At 49.8% G+C, this 22,722-nt stretch overlaps 1 protein-coding gene across 3 annotated transcripts in view; it reads right to left on the reverse strand.

The window, feature by feature from the left end:
* ARHGEF3 (Rho guanine nucleotide exchange factor 3) overlaps positions 1 to 22,722 on the reverse strand; it is a 240,683-nt gene that overhangs the window by 44,045 nt on the left and 173,916 nt on the right. The window contains exon 1 of one of the 3 annotated variants that reach the window (XM_031952280.1): positions 10,430 to 11,298. The exons of the other annotated variants lie outside the window; for them this stretch is intronic. Coding sequence (XP_031808140.1) covers positions 10,430 to 10,525 — 96 coding nt within the window. The 5' untranslated portion in view covers positions 10,526 to 11,298. Of the gene's footprint in view, positions 1 to 10,429; positions 11,299 to 22,722 lie in introns of those variants that run through there. 3 annotated transcript variants of the gene reach the window in all.

Here is a 22,722-nt window from a genome sequence, read left to right on the forward strand (position 1 = left end):
ATCAGTGGTCTCGGATGTCCCCGGCAGCCAGTGGGGGCCACAAAAAGGCTGGTTTTTAACCTGAAAAACTTGTTCCTTTTGTCCTCTGTGGCTCAGGGGCTGAGGCAGCCACAGGCTGCAAAGGAAGGAGGGAAGGAGAATGATTTACTTCCAGACGCCTGTGAAATCGCTTAGAAGCTGGCTCTAGCTCCATTTCCTATCCCGAGTACTGGTTTTGGTGTGAGACACACGTGTGGGCGTGCACACACACACAATCTCTCTAAAGCAGGGGGCCCTTCACCTTTTTTGATGCCCCGGGCCTCCTTTTTGGCAGAAGAGACCCAGCCCTTCTCAGAAGACTGAAAAAGCCTAAAAGAAAATCTGCTGATTACAAAGGAAGCCCATTGAAATACAGTTACCAAAAGATTAAAAGTTCCAGTTCACAGACTCCCTGAATTCTCCCCCCAGACACCTCTTTTTTTTTGGGGGGGTCTGTGGACCCTTGGCTAAGCCCTCGTGCCCTAGGAGGCCAAAGCCGAGATAGAGGCAGATCCGAGTGGTCACTGAACCATGACATGGAATAGGAGCACTGACCTGGGTGCCAGCTCACTCCAGGGACATTTCCCCACCCAGTTCTGCTTACAGACACAAAACCGAGAAGCGGACCTGACATTTGGACTCAGAAACCAAACACTGAGTGAACTTTAACCTCCTAGACACTTCTAGCTCTTCGGGTTCCTAATGAACTTTTTGTAACTTTGCCATCTCAGAATAGAAGCTCCCTGAGAGCAGGGGCACTTTTGGTCTTTGTGTGCTGGGACTTCACAGAGTACCTAGTACACAGTAAGTGCTTAATAAATGCTCACTGGTTGACCTTTCCCTTACCTGCCCTCAGTTTATATTAGAGACCCATTCCCTGGGCCCACCAGGTATACACCGAGAGGCAGTGCGCTGTCCAGATCTAGTAGGCCGCCAAGGGGGAACTCTGGGTAAGGTCTAAGACCCTTCAGCCCAGAGGAGACCTGCTGACCGCAGCCCTCTGAACCAGTCCAGTAACTTTCCCAAGAAAACCCCACACGGGGCTATGAAGGGGGCGAGCGAACGATGACACGCAGCCTGACCGATCCCAGGTCCTGCCTAGCCACAGGGGACGGATCGCCACAGGTGGCCGGGCTTTCGAAACACAGCCTGGATGGGGCCTCCGGCTGGACTGCACCAGATCGAGAGCCGATTCAGGGCAGGGAAGGCTTTGGAAGGTCATCTCCCCTAACCTCTTCTTATAGAAAAGGAAACGGGGCCAGGAGGGGAAGGGCAGCTTTGGGGTCACACCTGCCTCCCAATCTCGTCTGGCTGCAACTGCCCCCGAGCCGATTCTTTCCTCCATTCTGCCCCTTCCAGACAGAGCATCGGGATAAACTCTTCTAAATAAAGTAAAAGTCCCAGCATCCTCTTGGTGCTGAGTCAGACAAGGGCCGGCTTGCACTGGGGGCTCGTTCTGGCTGCAGACTGGGGAGCTCGGCAGACCACACAGCCCCGTCTGACAGGAAATGGGGTTTTTCTTCAGCATTCTGCTGCATTTGGGATCTCAACATCCTCACAATGATTTATTCACAACCCACCTGGACCTTCAACTCCCAATACACAAAAGAAAATCCTCTGATTACAAAGGAAGCCAATTTGACTGAAATGCAGTTACCCAAACATTAAAAGCTCAGATTTCAGGTCTTCCTGAATTCTCATCAAGAACTCCCATCGGTCCAACTCCTGGGTCCATGTGAAATGATGGGGGGGGGGCCTTCCTCCAGATTTCCTCAAGTTACAACCTGAGCTGTAACAAGTGATTTTGCCTGCGAGGGCACGACAACTTCGGTTGAACAGTCAGGGCTGTGGGGTGGGGCTCCCTGTTTTTCTTAATTCTTCTAAAATCAATTATTTCGATCTCAGCATGCTGCCGGTATCCTCTAAATATCAGCGCCCTAGAGCAGAGCTCTGACTGCCACCTCCTAGTTAAGTCTGGTTCCTCCCACCAATGCCTCACTCTGGCCAGTCTGGCATTACTCAGCTTTTGGCTGCATCCACCTTCACGGGCAGAATCCCACGGGCCTTCACTTAAGGGGAAAGCGCGAGGCTTTTTAACGGCTGGTAGATTAGGACCCACCGAGCACCGATGGCTGAAAAGCTGCCAGGCAGCGGGTTCGGGAGGGAGTGTTTGTTCTCTCTCAGTGGATTCTCACCAGGCAGAACCAGCTTTCTCACATATTTAGCCAAAGGGAGTCTGCAAAGAGCAGCCTTTGCTGGGGAAAGAATGAGAGATCCCACAGGCACCAAATTCAGTTTTTATCTATTTGTCCCCAGTCTATCTGGGAGGCAAGAGCTTGGGGAGATGGTTATCGGGGCGGGGCTGCAGCCTCCGGCTCCCTGGCCTGGAACTCCCAACCTCTCCCTTCTGAAAACCTCTCTGTTAATGGAACACCCGGCCTCACATGGCTGGGCCTGACCACCCGTGTGTGAGTGTGTGTGTGAGTGAGAGAGTATGTGTTTATTTAATAAAACAGAATATATTCAATATATATTTAAATACTATTCCTATGCTTACTGTATTTTATATGTATATATGTGTGTGTATATATACACACATACACACACACACTCACACATATATCCACTCTGCCCTTTCCAGACAAAGCAACAGGATCAAATCTTAAAAATCACAGATATACATATAAAAATACATATATATATATACACACATGTATACAATCATACATATATATACACACATGTATACATACATGCATACATATATATATAAATATATAAAAATATATAAATACATAGACATATATATGACCGCAGGTAGGGCGATTCATGTTTACTTTTCTATCAAAATTTTTTCTTATCAGAAAGTGGAGCTTATCAAGTCCACTTGGCAAATGTGGACTTTCCAGCTTGGTGAGCTTGGCTGCTCTTTTTACCACATCTAACCTGAAATGAAACCGATTTTGTCTTCCAGGTTTTCCTGAGATGCCAGGGAGGAGTGGCATGGTGGGGAAAGGGGCTACTAGTGACTTCAGAGGGAATATCCTGCTTGAAGATTAAGGGGGAAAAGTCCATCCGCGTTTTTTTTAACCAATGCCCTGTTTGAGGGTAAATCTAACTCCAGAACGTTGGACACAAGCAGCACTTTTTGTGAATCAGCTCCCAGCCACTTTCCTTTTTCTTTAAAAGTCCCAATATTTGAAATCCATCCCGAGATTCCTAGGAAAGACCCTGGGGAAAGCCTCAGCTCTCGGGCATGTCACACATTTCAGGGCCGAGTGGAATGGCTGAGGTTGGGTTCTTTCACATTTTCATTTTATTGAACAGGAATTCTTTCTCCTTCCTTTTTTTCAGCTCTCTCTAGCTCGACCTTTCCTTCCCTCCCTATCTCCCCCATCTCCTGAAATCCCATATTCCTCCCTTCTTTTTCAAAACAGCACAGGCTGGTTTCTGTCACAACATGCTCAGGTGGGGAAATCAGCTGTCACAACTTTGAAAGTCCTTGAGCTACCGGGAGATCTTTTCAGGGATTTCTTTCTTTCTTTCTTTCTTTTTTTTTTTTTTTTTTTTCATTTTTGTTCCATCTGGCTCAAATTTTATCCTAACTGTAGGAAGCCATAACATAGTGGCCTTTTACATGGAGAGTGGGCTGACCTAATGGGCCACCATCAGCTAACCTCTCTACCCTTTCCTGCCAGCACTCAGAGCGCTCAGGCCACTGAAATATGGTTTGACATCCTTTTTATCCATCACTTGAAGCATCTATTGATTCTTTTAGGTAGAAGAGTCCCTCATCAGGACCAACACTGAAAGGGCTCAGCCACAGAGTCCACATTGGGCCCGTTCCTCCGGGAGAGCCTTGTACCCTTATGGAAGTCATCAAAACCCCCAGATCCTGGAATCCATTTCCTTTTTTGCCTGTATTTGTGCTTAGCACAGAGCCTGGCTCACAGCAAGAGCTTAATAAATGTTCCTTCATTGATTGTTCTATCTGGTGCAACCTATTTGCAGATGAACACAATAATCCTAATTCCAGGTCCACCTCCCTGATTGTTTCCAGGTCTTGAAAGAAGCCTTCTCTTCCAGCGGTCCAAAAGGACAAAGAGATCATCTTCACTGTCAGCCTTTTAAAGTTAATAACCCAGAGCTTGTGACAACACAAATCCTGCCACCTGTGACAAATTCCATACACATGGAGACGATTTCATGAAATTTTCCAGCTCAGGTTAGACTCTGAGACAAACACATGTACACACACACACACACACACACACACACACACACACCACTAATGGCCATTAGTGAGTCCAGAGCTTGTTAAAAGCAGGACCTGACCAACAATTTATTTTCATTCAGTTGTTATAAAAACAATGGCACGGTTCCAAGTTTTGCAGGCAAATAATCCTTTGAGAAGAGATACAGATTGCAGAAATATCAAGCAGATGGGAGGTCTTTTGAGACTGGAAGTGACTATTTCACTTGGAAGAACAGCCATGGGCAGCTCACCATGCTGGAGTCTGCAAAAGGCCCAACTCCAGAGTTTGGAAGAAGTGATAGACAGAAGTCACTGGGAGCCCTTGGCTAACACCCAAATCCCCAGAGAACACATCTCCTTCCATCTGACTTTCCCCAACTAAGGCCTCGGCCGGTATGGACCCTTCGACTCCACATAACGACCAAAGTTTACCTTAGGAATCCAAAGGCAAAGGAACTCAGAAATCCTGCCGCACAGTTTGGATAAACAGGGACTATCAACTGGACACGACAGAAGCGTCTAAAAATTGAAAATGGTCACCCCCTGGGAGACTTTCTGGGAGGACGGGTCCAAAGGGAACAAAGCATATGTGACCGACCCAGAACCCTTAGCTCAGACACAGAAAAGTCTTCCTTCGAGCTCTTGGCGAGCCTAGCACGGTACCCACAAGCACGCAGCAGGTGCTCAACAAATGCTTTTGGCAGATTGTCAAAGGTACAGAGATAAAGTGAAATAAGTTTCTAAAATGTGAAGTTTTACAGCGCTAATTATTGAACCACCGTGTGATAATATTTTACGGCCTGTTGACATTCCTCCTTACATTGTTTTCTCTTCTTCCTTTGAGTCACTCATGCAATTTCTGAGGTTAGAGAGAGCCGCGGAAGAGGCGATCCGATGTATATTTGGTGTTTATGCATCTGCCAGGCACTGCTAGGCTCCAGGCAGACAAAGGCAAGCATGGAACAATCTCTGTCCTTGGCGAGTCTAAATGCAAAATGCACAAAGTGATTTCTGGGCGGAGAGTTATTAGAATTATCTGTGACCTCTGGTCGCGTCCTCTGACACTGTGCTTCGGTCTCCTCAGCTGTAAAAAGGGGCCATGGCTCCGAGGCTCCCTAAGAGCCATCAAGCTGACGTTCTATGTTGTGACAGGCTCCCCTCCTTCTGAAAACGCCACTGTGTAAGGGAAGCAGAACACCCCGAGCTCTTAAACCTTATTTTAGGCTTACTGGCTGCGCCACAAGGGCTTCCAGAGCATAGCAGGGGGTTGAGTTGGGAGGGACTGCCGCAGCAATGGAACCCTAAATGCCTCAGAGAGCACCCTCACTCTGACTTTAGCTGGAGGGAGGATCCCCATCTCCCACGGCTGCCCACTGCACCAGCACCTGGTGCACGTTGTGCTCCCTGCCTTATGTCTAACAGGCCGCGATGTTTGTCCTGATGTCACATTTATACCCAGCTCTTGATTAGCTCAATCCCTTTCCTACATGGCCCCCTTTCAAATACTCGAAGACAGCCATCATCTGGCCCTAGTCCTCTTCTCTCGTCTAAACGCCCACAAACAATTCATCTGTTCCTCCCATGGCACAAATCTGCTCTTTTCCCACTGGGGACATTCTGATTCCTGTATCTGTGTTCTTGCAAAGGCTTCACACCATGTCTTAAAAGTGTTTCCCCAAGGTAGCGATGCATTCTCCCTTCCCTCCCTGATAGCCTTCCTCTCTCTGGGAATCGGGTTCTTCATCTGAAACGGAAGGGGCTTGGAAGCCTGGTCTCTCAAGCCCCTTCTAGCTTTAGGCCTGTAGAATGCAAGCTCCTTAAGGTCAGAAAACGTCTGACTTTTACATTGGCATCCACAGCAATTTTTCTGAAATCTGCTAGGCAATACATATTGATTAGTAAATAATTAAATAAATACTGATTGATTGAATCAATCAAGGCCCTTCAGCATTTGGCTTCCCTCTTTTGGACATTCCCCAATTAATCAATATCTTTCCTAAACTGTAGTGCCCACAATGGAACGGGATATTCCAGGTATGGTCCGATGAGGGCAGATTATAGTGGGACTCAGACCTTCACTAGCCTGTGCTTCCTACAGTCCAAGATTCTATCAGATTTTCTGGCTCATTCTGGTGATTCATATGGATCTTGCAATCCACTAAGACACTCAGATCTTTTTCAGACAGACTAAGGTCTCCCTCATATTACAATTATGAAATTGATCTTTGGGACCCAAACTTTCATCTACTCCTTGTTCAATTTCATTTTATCGGAAGTTAGCCCAAAAGTTAGCTAGCTTGCCAAAATCTTTTTTTAAAAACAATAATAGGTATGTCCCAATTTTGTATCATCAGTAAGTCAACAAGCCATGCCATTTATAATCCTGATCATCAATATAAGAGGTAAGTGGCACAGAGCCAAGCACAGATCCCTGTGGACCTCTACTGAAGACTTCTTTTGGAGGTGAAATCAATCCCTTATTGCCTTTTCTTAAAGTCTGGCCATCCACTGGCTGATTCAGTTCTGAATCTATTCCACTGTAGGATGATGGAGCCACATCTCCCCAAACTAGCCTCTAAATCAGTATGAGGTACTATATTGAATGTAGCCTGGAAATCTTGTATCCTCCTTAATCTATATACGAGAGCGGCAATTCTGTTTAAAAAAAAAATAGCAAGACTCATCCTGATGATTGATCCTCTCTGAACACTGCCTCTTCATCTAGATATTCACCAACCAGCAAAAAGGCCCATGGGGACATAGACTGAGAACTGACAGGGACCTCCCTCTTTTTTTATAGAGAAGAAAATGAGGTCCGAAGACATGAAGCAATTCATTTAACTGAAGTCATCCCAGGTAATAAATACAGGCCTAATATTTGCACCCACAGCTTCTTATTACCCAGTTTTCTTTCTGAGAAAATGGCAGATCCCCAGTCTAACTCATCACCATTTTATAAGAAAATATTATTATCAGAGGGATCTCCCCCTCTTCCCCCTACTAATAACATAGCTAGACTTTAACTGATTAAAACATTAATTTATTTTCTCCTGGAAATCATTAAATATAAAAATGACACATCCACATTGATCCAATAAAAAGACAGCTCAAAAACTCCCCCAAAACTGAGTATCAATTTCTAGGATCACACATTTTGATGCAAATACTTTTCCCCCAAAGGACTGGACATCTACCGTGTGGCCGTCAGTAACAAACAAAGTCAAGATTTCTCCCAGTCCCCCTCGCCTCTACCCAACACAATAGCTCTGGCTTTGGCTAAAACACCAAGAATGAAAGCAGAGATCCCTCTTTGACCTCTGTCTGGGCTCTAGAAGGAAAGAAAGCTCAGAAATGAGGCTCAAAGAAAGAGGATGGCGAACTGTCATCAAGGGCTTCAAACCATCAAGCTGAGTGAGCAGAATTCCCGAGCAGAAATCAGGGAAATGGCCTATTTTCTTCCCCAGAAGAACTACTTTCCTCCATGTTAATGATCATTTCAGTGAGAAAAATTATGAGAAACTAAAAACAAGAAACAAATATTTCCTTGCATGCCCAAAGCTTCATTTTGTTTTAAAATTATCCCTTTTTGACCAGAAATCTGGAAATTTATTCATTTATTTAATATTTATATATATATTTGTATTTAAATATATATTATATATTTATATAAAAATTAGGTTTTTTTTTTTTTTTTTTTGATTAGGTGAAAGAGGAGATCCTTTTGAGAGACTGTTCCACTAATGATGCCAGATTTTCAAATGAATTTCTTTTGAATTCTTTTTCTAGATGGAGGACACCTGGTGGCAGAAGGCGGCATTGCCATACCTGGTCGGTAGGAAGTGAGCCTGACTTCCTTACCCAGGATGTCCCCCAAATCTGTAGCCAAATCGAGCCTTTCTGGGATACTCTGTAGCGCTCGGCCAGACTCACAGTTACAAAACGTTTCCGTCTCTGCCTAATGACTCTCCTCTGTCAGAGCACAAAGGCAGGGAGGCCAAGGGCAGGCGTCCGATTTCTAACACTGGGTTTGAGAGGAATGACAGTCCCCAGTCTGATTAAGAAATCCTTGCCAAATCTTCTGCCAAATAACATAAAAATGGGGGAACGTTCTATTCTGGGTACTGGGAGCAAGGGGGAACTCAGTTATTATTATTAGCAATTAATATTCATATGATTTTTTTTAAAGGTTTGCAAATTACTTAACAATTATTATCTCATTTTTTACTCAAAACAATCCTGGGAGGCGGATGCTGTTGCCGGTTCCATTTTATAGATGGGGAAACCAAGGCGGACATGTCACCGTTGTTTCAAGAAGGATTTTCCTGAAACCAGATTCAGCGATTGCAAGATTCAGAGGCAACAAAGACCCTTCTTGGGGCCGGCACCATTTCCAGTTCTCCAGGCTATTTCCTCACCTGCGAATCCCTCACATCAAGGAGGCTTCTGGTCCTCCTGCCCATTCAGGGCTCAGAGACCTTATTTTCTCCCATTTCCTTTGCCCACCTAGAGCTGTTTTCCTTCTTAACAATGAAGGCGCTCCTTCCTCGGAACCTTCGGGGAAGAAATAACGAAGGGGAGCAAAGCCTGAAACACCCCTTTAAGGGAGGGCCCCCTTCTTAGGGTGAGTTTAGCGCGTTCAATGAGAAGCCTCCCCCCCTCCTTCCTCGTTAAAGTTCATTAGGGCTACTCCAAGCAGGGAGCCCGGGCGTCTCGGAGCTCTAGCAGGATTTAAAGCAGCATTTTTAAAAGGAAAAATCTATATATAAAGTAGCCAAAAAAAAAGGGGGGGGGGGTGCGGGGGGTGGGGAGAAAGTTTCTTCTTAGGTTAACACAGAACTGGTTAAAAGAGGGGAGAGCCGGGCTGCGGGAGAGTCCCGGCCGGGGACTGCAGGCTGCTGATGAATCTTTGATGGGGCCCTGAGGAATATACATAATTTAGCAGCCTCCGCCGAGCCCTTCCCCTCGCGAGGGCCGGGGACCGGGACAAGCTGGGGGAAGGATCACGTCCTGTCCCCCCCAAGCTCCTGGCCACTTGTCTCAGGAGCCGCAGGTGCCCAGGCTAGCCCAGAAATGGACACAAAGCAGGGGCTCAGGAAACGCTGGGAGCCCTGAGTGAGTGTCTGTGGCGGCCGGCTTCCGGGATGCGCGCTGACCACTGATCTAAAGAGCAGGAAATGCCCGGCCATACCACGGAGGCCCCCCCTCATCCCCCCACGCTGTACATCGGCAACGATCCCCGGCCCAGCTCGCGCAAAGAATGAATGCCCTGGTCTGTCTGCCGCAAGCGGGCGGGAGACGCGGAGCCCCCTCCCCCCTCGGGGCTTTCCCAGGAACAGGGAGCAGAGGGCAGACCCCCCACCCCACCAGACGCTCGGGAAGCTCCAGGGCCTCGGGCGGCCTTTATCTGGACGAGATAAGCATTCGCTCCATGGCCACATTTCTCACCACCCCCTAAGTGAGCCGCTGGCCAGCGCCAGCGCCAGCGCGCAGCCCGCCCTCCCCGCCCCCTCCCCGTCCGCCGGCCTCGCTCCTCCTGGCCGGGACCTCCCGAGCCGGAGCCTTCCCGAGCCAGCGCAGGTCCGCGGAATGAACTGCACCTGCCAGCGGGAGGGGCGGGGGAGGGGGAGAGGCCCAGCCCCCCCAGTTTGCGAACAGGACCCCCAGGAAGCTCTGCCAACACCCCCCTTCCTTCCTCCCGAAACCCCAACCCGAGGAAGTCCAGATGGGACGAGCTGGGCAACCCCCCCCTCCCCCATGCACAGCTGGCTGGTAATGCAAGGAGAGAGGGGCCCTCCCGGGGCCCCTCCGGCCGGCCGGACAGAGGCACCGGCGGCGGGCACGGACGCACGGGAGCCGCGGGCCACGGAAAAGGGCTCTGTGTGCAGTGTGTGTGTGGGGAGAGAGAGAGAGGAGGGGAGAGAGACGAGAGAGACAGAGAGGCAGAGATCGAGCCTAAGGATTTACATAAGGTGCCTTTAGGAGGACTTCCACACTATGGGGGGGGGTCCTCTCCGTGAGTGTGGGAGGCAGGGGAGGGGGGGAAGGGGAAGGAGGAAAGCAGGCTGCGGGGGGGGGGGGGGCAAGCAGGCAGGGGAAGAACGGGGGAGAGGCGCGGCGGGGCCGGGCAGCCGGGCGACGCCGGGCTGGGCGCCATACCTCGGTGTCCTTGGCCGGGCAGCTGGCACTCTGCACTTCCAGGGCACAGTTCGCCCTCTTGACCGAGAGGTAGAAGGGATAGTCCTTGGCCACCATGGTGGCGGCCGGGGGCGCCGCGGCCGCCTCGGGGCTCACAGCGGGCTCGGGGCGCGCGCGAAACGCCAAGGCCAAGTTGGGTGTCACCTCCACGGTGCCCGGCGTGCGCCCAGCGCTAGCCCCCGCGGACCGTGCCCGGCCGGGCGAGCCTGCCAGCTGCCGGGCTCCGGCCGAGCGCGGGGAGGAGGCGGCGGCGGCGGCGGGCGGCGGCCGGGGGCTGCTGCGGCGGCTGCAGCTGGTGCCGGCGGCCGACGGACGCCCGGACCCGCGGGCTGTGTAACTCGACTCTGCCGGAGCCCCGAGCCCGCCCACCCGAGGCTCAGGGGCGGAGGCGGCCCGAGGGGGAGGCGCCCGGCGCAGCCCCAGCTCGGGAGCCACTTACTGGAACTCGCCCGTTAAGCAAGAAGCCGACTGGGCAGCTCTCTGCCCCCACTTCTCTTTTTTGGGGTTATCCCCCCCGAACCCAGCCTCCCGGGTGGGAAGGGGCGTGGCCAGAGCCCGGACCGCGCCCCCCAGCCGCCGCCTCCTCGGCGGACCCTGAAAGCGGGCCTCGGGGCTGCTTCGGCCCCGCTTCCCGGCCGCCCGTTCTGGGGGTCCCGCGTGTTCGCGGTGTGGGGGCTGGGGAGGAGGAGGGGCGGAGCCTCGGTAAACGCCAGAAGCCCCTTTAGCGGAGCCCGACATCTTCCCCCGCTCCCTTTGTGTGCCCGCCTGGCTGCCTCTCCAGCCGAGGACGCCGCTGACAGGGGGCCCTTGTCACAAAAGCCTGGGGAGGGGGGGGGTCTGCAACTGCTCCCCCCCCTCCTTCGGCAAAGGGACGTTTAATTTCCATGAAAAAACCGCCCCGAAATTGAGTTCTCCGGCGAGTATCTGGTAGACACTTTGTTCTTTTCCTCCGAGAGAGGAGATGGGGGAGGGGAAGGGGTAAGGAAGGAGGGCTGGTCCCTGTTGTTGTTTGGGCTGTGGGCGAAGGCAGGGCACGTCAGAACAGCTTCTGCTCTTGGGGAAGGAAACCTCTTAATTCCGGGCTCCCTCCCTGGTACCTAAGCCACACCCTGCCGGGTCCCAGTCCTTCAGGAGGCAGCAGGAGTTCGGGGCCACAGACATCCTGAGGTGACCGTTCGGTGCCAGAAAAACACCCCCCCCCCAAGACGCCCCTCCCCCCCGGGTTAGACTGTGGGCACGGAGGAGAACAATGGGAGAGCGCAGAATTCCAATGAATATATAAAAAGGAATACAGTACCCTGAGGGGGGACAAGGGGGGGGCTCACCGCTGGAGTGACTCTTGCACGGAAGAAAATGTCCGCACGCCCTAGTTCTGATAGGAGCAAGTTCTTCAGACACCCACCCCCCCCCCCCCCCCCCCCCCCCCCCGGCCAGGCAATTGGGGTTAAGTGACTTGCTCAGGGTCACACAGTCAGGAATGTTGTGTCTGAGGTCAAATTTGAACTCAGGTCCTCCTGACTTCAGGGCTGGTGCTCTGTCCACTGCGCCCCCTAGTGGCCCCAATTTCAGACATTTTCATCCTCTGTGGCTGGGATCAAGTCACTAAACCCTCCCCAGACTGAATGCTCTCTTTTGTAAGAAGCGGGAGCTCCTAGGCTTATGGGGGAGGGGGTGTCAAATGAGACAATAGAAAGCGAAGCACTTTGTGGCCCCTAAATCGCCCCATGAATCCGGGCTGTGGTCATCCCCACCCCAAATACACCATTGACCATGGGCCAGATATATAGGCTGCCCCAACCGCTTAGTGCAGGGGAGAGCTTTCTTAGTTATTCTAGAGCATTTATTGAGCGCCTCACAAGGCTTCTGGGACCCAGATGTTTAGCAGCTTTAAGTGGGCCAAAAAGGGCTTTCCGGGTATCTAGTGTGATCCTCACAACCACCATAGGAATAGTGCTGTTCCTCTCTTTTTACAGAGGAGGAAACCGAGGCACAATTTAAATGGTCCCTCTCACTCCTGGCTTCAGTGACGGACCCCCATGGGTGGGAGAATTGGGACCAGCCTCTCAGAGCCATTTTAATTCCAGTTCTGTCTGGGAACCTGGCTCGCCTCTTAGTCAAGGAGAGATCTTCCTTCTTTTCTTTCCTTTCTGAGTTAGGAGACTTTAATCTGAGTCCCAACTGGGCCCCGAAGCTGTGCAGGGTCAGTTAGCCCCTCAGAGCGGTAACATCAGGACAAAGACATTTCCTGTCTCTCCTACTTGCTGAGCAGGTCTCCACAGCTCGGGCTTTCTCCTCAGCGCAATGACCAAAATGACCCACCCAGCTCCAGTCTATGAACCTAGGACCTTCTCCCGAACAAATCTCTTCCCCTTCCACGCTGCGCCTCCAAGGTGATAGAGAAACCCCTGGTAACCAGAGTTAGATAATGGGAGAGAGGACAAAGCCTCTCCTGCTGGCTGGGCACACAAGGCCTGGGGGCTGCATCACATCCTACCGGGGCTGCCCAGGTAGGCAGGCAATTCCCAGGGAGGCATTTAACCCTGGCCTCAGTTTGCTCATCTGTAAGATAAGGGAGATCTGAACGAGGTGGCCTTCCAGTTTCACTGGGGGAGGGGAAACTGGCCTGTAGGAGGGAGCTTCAGGATATCAGGAGCTTCTTGACCCAAACAGATGGGTATATAACAGCATTTAATTATAAATTTATTGTAAGAATTCAAGCCATTCTCCAATTGATAAATGGCCAAAGGATATGAACAATTGTCAGATGAAGAAATTGAAACCATTTCTAGTCATGTGAGAAGGTGCTCTAAATGACTATTGATCAGAGAAATGCAAAGACAACTCTGAGGTACCACTACACTCCTCACAGATTAGCAAGATGATAGGAAAAAATAATGCTGAATGTTGGAGGGGATGCGGGAAAACTGGGACACTGATGCATTGTTGGTGGAGTTGTGAATACATCCAGCCATTCTGGAGAGTGATTCGGAACTATACCCATAGAATTATCAAACCCTTTGATCCAGCAGTGTTTCTACTTCCCAAAGAAATCATAAAGGAGGGAAAAGGACCCATATGTGCAAAAATATTTATGGCAGCCCTTTTGATAGTATAAGGAACTGGAACCTGAGTGGCTGCCCATCAGGTGGAGAATGGCTGAATAAGTGATGGTAAATGAATGTTATGGAATATTATTGTTCTGTAAGAAACAGTCATCAGGATGATTTCAGAAAGGCCTGGACAGACTTGCATGAACTGATGCTGAGTGAAGCAAGCAGAACCGGGAGATCTTTGTACACGGCAACAGCAAGATTTTATGACAATCAACTATGATAGACGTGGCCCTCATCAACAATGAGATGATTGAGATCAGTTCCAATGATTTTATGATGAAGAGCATCAGCTACACCCAGAGAGAGACTGTGGGGACTGAGTGTGGGTCACAAGCACGCATTCTCACTCTTTCTGTTGTTGTTTGTTTGCATTCTGTTTTTTTTTTCTCATTTTTCCCCTTTTTGATCTGCTTTTTCTTGTGCAACAAGATATTTGTGAAAATATGCATAGAGGAATTGCACATGTTTAACCTATATTGGGTCACTTACCGACTGGGGGAAGGGGAGGGGGGAAGGGAAGGGAAAAAATTGGAATACAGGCTCTTGTAGAGGTGAATGTTGAAAATTATCTACGTATATATTTTGAAAATCAGGAGGGATCTTGGCAACCGCCTGGTTAAAACCATCCCCGAATAGGATTCTCAATCTCCTCTCTTCCCACCTCTGAGAAACAGAGAGACGGCTGGATAAGGAACGTTTGCCCGAGAGTCAGTCAGCCAGCAGTCAACAACCATCTAAGCCCTGGGAACACGGGAACAAGCCCAAAAGCAAAGTCGGGTCGGAGCTTTCTTCCTCCCAGCCTCCCCGGTTCCCCCCCCCCCCCCAATGCCAAACTGCCATTCCCCCGGCGCAGATCTGCTAGTGTTACTCGGCAGCTCCAGAAGCTTCCTGGCTCTCTATTGCCTCCAGTTTGAAGTACAATCTCTTCCACTTGACTTTCCGAGCTTTTCCCACTTTGGCCCAACCCGTCTTTCTAGCACCTCACGGATTTTCCTCCTCATTCACTCTAGGTCTGGTCAAACTGACATGTTTGTGGTTCCCCTCTCACCTCCCAGGCTTTGCACAGGCTGTGCCCCACACCAGCCCCGAATGCTCTCTTTCTTTGCCTCATAGAGCCCCCGCTTCCTTCCAAGTTCAGTTCAGAGGCATCTCTTATAAGAGGTCTGCCCTTAGCTCCTCCCTTGGGGACTAATGCCCATAATTAGGGCCCACGGCTGAGAACACACATCAAGGCATCACATACCATGAGGTGCTGTATAATTGTTATTATTATTATTAATAATCAAAATACATGTCAGATATAGAGAGGATAAAGCAAGTCCTACTTCCTAACGCCACGCGGACAAGTCGCTGCAAAGTGACCAAACGCGCTCTGACGCTGCAGATCCGGAAGTCCGGAGAGGGAATTCTAAGGAAGGAACCGTGGTAAACTTTGCTGAGTAGGTAACAGAGCTGACTGACAGCTCAGGCTGTGCTCCTGTTTCAAATCAATTCCCTATCACTCACTAATTAATTTGAAGAAACATTTCAAGGACGATAATTTCACTTTTTAAAATTAAAAATATTTTTAGTATATTTTAAAATGAGAAATCTGAGTTTGAAGCATCAATCTACAAAGCTGCCACAGCCTCCATTGCAACCTGGCCTCCCAAACAATAGCTCTGATCGTGTTATTCTCCTGCTCAAGAATGTTCAGTGGCTCCCTACTGTCTCAAAAACAGAACAGGAAGAACAGCAGTGAAAGCCATTCATGACTGACCCAAGCTGACCTCTAATTCCAGGCAAAGTGACCTCTCGGAGTTGGACTAGTTTCTGCCCATTCCTTTGTACCTCTGCAAAGGGAGCCCTCCATGTATGGAGCCCGAGTCCTTCAGTCTAATCCTAGGGGCCTCCCCAAATAGGGAACTTTACCTGAGTAATTACAGAATAATGTGCGAAGGTGGGGAGGCAGACCAGGGACTGAAGTTAGATGGTGGAGAAGGAACAAATTGACAGGGAGAAACCAAGTTTTAGAGCAGGAGGGGGGATGCTAGTAGGGAAGACAGGAGTGCACATGGAGGACTCACAGAGAGGGTTAGGGGAAGTTCCCGGCCTCCCTCTGAGAGTGGAATGAAGGCGGAGATAGGGGACGATGACATCAGAAGGACATTAGAACTTTAACATATTTAACATGTATTGACCAACCTGCCTTCTGGGGGAGAGGGAGGGGGGAAGGAGGGAAAAAGTTGGAACAAAAGGTTTGGCAATTGTCAATGCTGAAAAATTACCCATGCATATATATGTAAATAAAAAGCTATAATAAAATGAAGAAGAAGGAGAAGGAGAAGGAGGAGGAGGAGGAGAAGGAGGAGGACATTAGAGGGAGAGATGGGGAGAGCAGGGGAGCTTGGGGTCTCACTATTTTGGATGGAGGTTCTCAGCTGACGGGGCAGGGCACTGGCATGGAAGGCTTAGCTCAGGCTCGGTGCTGAACAGGACAGAGAGCCGTGAGGGAGGAGGAGGAAGGAAGGAAGGGAGGAGGGAGGCTCAGGTGAGGCTGGAGGACTTACATCCTGGGTGGCCCCAGGGAGCCGCGTTTGGGAACTTCCTCCGGATCTGCTCAGCAGCAGGAGGCCTGAAGGGAAAGGGGAAGATGGTGGGAAGTTACTTCCCAGCTGGGGTTTAGCAAGGTGCGAGTGGTGGCAGGGGGAGGAAGCACGGCAACGGACAAGGAAGGGGGAGGAGAGTGTGGTCAGAGTCGGGCTAAGGGCCCAGGAAAGGAATGAGGGCCATGGCCCCAAGGAAGGGGCCGGGTACTAAGGTGTAGGGAGGGGCAGAATCACAGTTATGATTATTGAAGGAAATCTGAGACCTTGGATGTGAAAGTGGGACACTCGTGAATGATGGGCAAGATCAAAGCTATGACCACCCCAAGGAATGGAAAAAATGACCAGATTCAATTCAATTCAACAAACAATTATTAAATACCCACTGGGGCAGCGCTGCAGTGGATAGGGTGCTGGAGTCAGGAAGATGAGGCCTCAAATACTTCCTAGCTGTGTGACTCTGGGCAAGTCACTTAACCTTCTTTGCCTCAGTTTCCTCACCTGTAAAATGAGTCGGAGAAGGAAATGGCCAACCAAAACCCCAAAACCCAATGGGGTCATGAAGAGTCAGCCACGACTATACAAGAATGACATAAAGATCCCTTTTGTCTCCATGTCCAAAGCTACGGTGATTCATCTTCTGTTTTCGATTATTGTTGGTTAATGTTTGATTATTGTTATGAAAGATCAATGAGAAGAATAGAAAAATGGAATCCTGATCAGCAGGGCTGGTGGCTCTTTAACTGGCCAATCAATCATCAGGCTTTTATTAAGCACCCACTTTGTGCTGAATAAAATAATACTATTTTAATTAATTAAAAAAACAAAGCACCCAGCAACTGTGCTGAATTCAGGTGCTATGGATCCTACTGGTTTCAGGCCCAGAATTATGTTTGGTCTCCACTTTTACTATCTATTAAAGACAATTGTCAAGGGCCATTTATCTGAAAGAGACAATGGGTCTCTGTCCTAATGTCAACAGCAATACCGGTGATTTTTTGCTTTTGTGCCCTGAATATGCTCAACTTTGATGAGTGAACCAGACATGGAGTTTTGGAAATCCCAAAGAGGAGGAGGAGAAGGAGGAGCAGAAAGAGGAGAAAGAAAAGGGGGGAAGGGCTCTTATTGTTTCAGTTCACAAAAGCAGCTGACAAAATGTTGATGGTAGCAAAAACTTGAGCAGAAAGAATCATGATCACCTTAAGAAATCCAGGAAAGTAGAACATTTAAAAGCACCATCTTTTTCTGCCAAAAATCTTAAATTGCCCTTAGGCAAAAATACAAAAGCTGTGATTAAGTAGAAATATTTTAGGAAATATTCTCTCCCACCCTCCTCCCGACTTCCCCATCTTCCCAGGATTGGCAAGAGCGCTTTTCCAAGATGGTGACATGTGTGGCTCTTATTTTATAGAGTTAGCTAGTTCCTTCACGCCTAATCACTCTGGAAAGATTAAGTCAAGATCTCAGGAAGAACACAATGACATCAGTAGACTTATTCTCTTCGGGGGCTTAGATTATCTCTCACCATGAGTGTCCGTGTTTAGTATGTCCCCAAGTAGATACCGTACCATTAGACGCAAAATCTATTTGCCTATTTGAATGAGAACATTTCCTGGTCTTGTATGAAAAATTCAAGAAATGATATATGATCGGTTCTATGTTTTTGAGCTAAGTATTTTTTAATTCAATAAATATTGAGTTCTTCCTATGTGCAAGGGATTGTGGGAAAGCAGGCTCAAAGATGACCAATGTGTCTATAAAGTATTAAGGGCTTATTCTGAGCCAAGTGTTGTGCTACGCACCGAAGATGGAAATCAAACAAGATCTCTCCTGTCCGCATAGAGTTTCCATTCTCATAGAGAAAGAAATGGGAGGGAGGGTGGCTTAGGAGGAGGGAGAGGTCACAGTCACGGGGCATCGACTGACAAGTTTTCCCCAGGAATGGCAGGATTTCTTGGAGTGCTATTCCCAGGGAGAGTCCAGGCAGGGATGTGCACCCAGCAGCCTGGGCAAGATTGGATGGAAATATCAGAAACTCACAATCTAACAGGAGATGCAATTGAAGTGTCAATGAATCCGGGGTGTCTGCAAAGTCTTAGTGTACAAAACAGAATCTGGTAAATGTTACAGAAGAAGTTCTAAGACAGGGTGGGGCAGTGGATAGAGCACCAGTGATACTGGAATCCAGGAGACCTGACTGGGACACAATACTTGCTAGTTGTGGGATCCTGAGCGAGTCACTTAACCCTGATAGCCAAAAAAATTGAAAAAGAAAAGAAAAAGTAAAAAATTCTAAGGCAGTATGTGAGGATTCTGAAGAGCGGGACATCAATTTTTATTGGGGACTTATAATTGCTACAGAATGGGAACTCATTAGCAGGGGAAGTCATGGCCATAGCATTATAGAATGTAAAGATGGAAGGGCTACACGAATGGATTGCTGCTCCCAGATGAAGGGGGAAGGCTCAGGATCAGGGCTAATTATAACCTTTTTCTTTGGGTTGGCTCAAAATCTGCCTCTGAAGCTCCCGCCTGCCCGCTGCTCCCAGAGCCCTGCTCGCTGCAGCTGGGCAGGGCAGGGATCACGAGCCCCTCAGAGCTCTCAGGCATTAAAAGACCATCCCGCTATGTCCTCCCGCGTCCCCCGTCGCCGAGCTTCTCTTTGGTGCGTCATGTTGAGCATCTCCAGCTTCATTAAGTGAAGGGCAGCACAGTCCGTCATTAGTGCTTTAATTAGGGTACGGACCCACGGCTGCCCCGAATACCAGCCAGGTAAGTCTAGGGAGCTAGTGCTAGGGACAGCCAAGACAAAAAGTGGGGACGGGGCACAGAGACATGGAGAAGCTGGACAGAGGCAGAGGGGCTCCCCACGGCCGGCCCATCCGAGGTCGTTCAGACTTCACCCCGTTATCTCACAGGTGAGCACGATCTCATGGACGCTCCAACCTCGGGATGGGGGAGAAGGTTCCAGCTTTCAGATTTTCTCTCGGCTCCTTTCCCTCTGAATAAGTTGCTTTTACCTTTTGCACAGCATTTTTTTTTTTTTTCATTTTTTTCCAACTCCAAATTTTGGCTAAATTTGGCTAAAATCCTTGCATGGTTTATTTTTAATAAGAGGCAAAGTTCTGTTTCTCTGTCACCCTGTGGGATTCATGGCTAAGAGTCCCTAAGAACCAAGTGGAAATATGGATGAGGGAAGCCCCTGCCTACACCATGATGCCCTTGGCTCTATTGCCCCCAGGGTGCCCCAAGATCAGGTCAGAGACAACCTATGTTGTCTTTCTCCCTCGTTTGTGGGTGAGATAGAGAGATGAGAGGAAGGGAGCGGGGAAGGTGGAGAAAAGTCACCCTCCCCAAAACAACTCTCCCCCTGCCCCCAAGCCTTGACTAAACCCCTGATTCCTTTCCAGGAGGCTTAGAAAGACCAGAAGCCACAGATGCTCCAAGAAGCCTCAGTGCTGCCAGAAAAAGGCAAGAAGACGTGGTTTTTACCAAATAAGTAGCACCCCGATGCCCTCCAAGATTGGGGCAGACTCTCTGCTTTCTCCTCAGGGGGCAGGCTCAGGGCCGAAACTCCGGGTCAGCCACGGGCCCACTGGGCCTCCTTCTGAAGATTAAATCATCTTCCAGGAAAAACAATCTGCTCCAAGGCCAAATTATATTGGGGGGAAATGGGAAAGGCCTGTGCTTCAGGAAACCCTTTTTAATGCAGGTTAGAGGTTCCCACATGGTAATAACATTTTCTGGGATATTTATGAGTGTAAACACCGTGCCTTTGGCCTCAGTTGGGGAACGGGATCGCTCTGTGTCGGGCGCCGGTTTATTCACGGCCCGACCGCTGCCAGAATCTGAAAGGCGGCTCAGAACTCTAATTCTGCATTTTTTGGGGTCTTGTTAACCTTTGTACCCTAGATGAGTTAGGAGAAGTGCCCGATATCAAGGCTCAAAAATAAATCAAAGAATGACTGGGCAGATCCCTAAAACCAAAGTGATCAGCATTTTGCTTGGGTTTCCTGTTCATAAAACTTTATAAAAACAACCAAAATCCAGTTAAAAAAAAAACCGCCCAAACAATGGCTCCCCCTTCCCTGCCTGGCCACTTTCCTCACTCTGAAGTTAGGTACCCGCTGGCCGTCCAGTTTCCTGAGCTGAGCTCCGATGGAGCCTGTGCATCCCCCCCAACCCCAGGCTGGCACCGTGCCCATGGGCAGGGTCTCTGCACCCCTGACTCATGGGCACAGCAAATGAGGGGATTATCTCCCCTCCCCGGCTGGCACAGGCCAAGTCCCTGGTGCCAGTCTGAAGCAGGAACAGGGGATGGGGAGAGCGGCTTGGGGCGGCTTCCTTCCTTAAAATTAACTTCTATTTCCTGAAGGAACTTTGAATGGAGAAGAAACCGTGTTCCAGAGAGGAAAAAACAGAAAACAGCACAAATGGGCTTGTTCCAGAACGCCAGCTGGGAAAATGAAAGGAAAGCCAACGGATTCGGTACTGCAAAAAGAACAGGGGAGGGGAGAGCTCAAGCCTAATGACGTTTTCTTCAAAATGAATTAATTGCATAGATTTAGACCTGGAACAACTTGAGCCCAACCCCCTCATTTCACTGATGAGGAAACCGAGACTGGTTCATTCTTGGCCACAAAGGGGATTCTGACACTGCTTTTGGCTTTTGGCTTTTTGTTTTGTTCAGGAGGCGATTAATTAGCTTTGCCATTTTCAAAATGGAGGCTTGACCGCTGGGCAGCAGCCCTGCCAACTGTGAGAGTGAGCTTGGGGCCCTGGGAGACAGAGTCAGGTCTTGCCGCAGATCTACATAAAGGCCCCATCACGGTCCCGGTTGGCACTAAATAAGTGCACGGACTGATGCGGCGCACACTCTGGTTTAAGGGGGGCAAGTCAGATTTTCTGAAGGCTCCTCGAAAAGTTAAACTAAAACATTTCCATCAGGAAGCCAGAGGTAGGTAGCCCTTTTGCCTTTAATATCAAATGTGAAAATTAACAATAATGATGATAAGATGATGTCATATAATAAGAGCTTTCATATTTTTGGTGCTTTAAGTTTTATGAATCACCCTATTTTTTTTCCTTCTTTCCTTCCTTCCTTTCCTTTCTTCCTTTCCTTCCTTCCTTTCCTTCCTTCCTTTCCTTCCTTTCTTTCCTTTCTTTCTTCCTGCCTTCCTTTCCTTCCTTCCTTTCCTTCCTTCCTTTCCTTCCTTCCTTTCCTTCCTTCCTTTCCTTCCTTTCCTTCCTTCCTTTCTTCCTGCCTTCCTTTCCTTCCCTCCTTTCCTTCCTTCCTTCCTTTCTTTCTTTCCTTCCTTTCCTTTCCTTCCTCCCTCCCTCCCCAGGGATCAATAGCAGTGGGCAGTGTCCCAGCCCCCTGTGAGAGCCCAAGCCTGGCCCCAGGGACCTGGGACTAGGCACTGGACGGCAGAGATGGGTGTCTCATAGCCGTCCACACAGGTGCCTCCTATTGCCTATCAGGTAAACTGGGCCCTCAGTAGGATTGCCAACAAAATGAAAGATGGCAAGATGGAGACAGTCTCTGGCCCCTCCCAGGGTGGTGACGCCTTTAGCTAGCTGGCTCCAGCTGAACCGTGGAGTGTGAGGGCAGGCGGAGGGTCCCTGGCTCTCCTACCCTTCTCTGATCCACCTCAGCTCTCCCCTAACCGGTTGGCACAGGCCAAGTCCCTGGTGCCAATCTGAAGCAGGAATAAGACTCCACCTCAGGCACCTTCCCAGCTCAGATCTCCCTCCTCTGGGCGGGGGGGGGGGGGGCTCTGCCCACAATCCCTCCAGCTGCCATTGCCTCTGGTCCCGGCTCCCAACAGCCCCTCACGATCTGGATCAGGGATCTGGAAATGACGCCCCTCCTTAAGGATCTGGAGGGGGAACTGCCACCCGCCTGGCCGGCAGCACATTCCCAGCTGGATCTGTTCTCGCTGCTGGGGAGGTTGGGTTCCAAGGCACATGGCGAACCGGTGGCCAGATGCCCACCTTGGTCCAGGGGCCAACGCTCCGGGTGCGGCTGCCTAGGGTCACGGCAAACAGGGTTTCCTGAACTTGCACACTGAGGGTCCTGGCTGCCCGCTGCCAGAAAGGCGAGGGAGGAACCAGAGAACGCCTGCTGCTTTCCTCATGTGTCCTTCCTGGGACTTTCTGGGTTGCCCCTTAGAGGGGCCAGAGGGACACTCGTCGCTTCTCCTGCTCAACGACCTCCACTGGCTCCCTCTTACCTCCAGGACCAAACAGCAGGTCCTTTGCAGAGCACTGGGGCCTTCTCCCCATTTTTCTGGTTTTCTACCACATTGGACCCCTCTCTGGCTCTCCCGGGCGGCCACGTCAGCCCGTTTGCCATTTCTGGGACACAGAGTGACTCCTCCTCTCTAACCCAGTGTAGCAACGTCCCCCACCTTCCTCATCTCCACTTGTAGAATCCCCAAAGCTCCCCCCGATCCACCTTGTGGTCCCCAGGGTCTGGAACTGTCCATCCACTCTGGCCATCTTTACGTAGCCTATGTCTGATTAGACTGAGCTATGGGGGGCAGGGCTGGGCTGC

This window comes from Sarcophilus harrisii, chromosome 1 (genome assembly GCF_902635505.1).
Source record: "Sarcophilus harrisii chromosome 1, mSarHar1.11, whole genome shotgun sequence".
In the NCBI taxonomy this organism is placed as follows: Eukaryota; Metazoa; Chordata; class Mammalia; order Dasyuromorphia; family Dasyuridae; genus Sarcophilus; species Sarcophilus harrisii.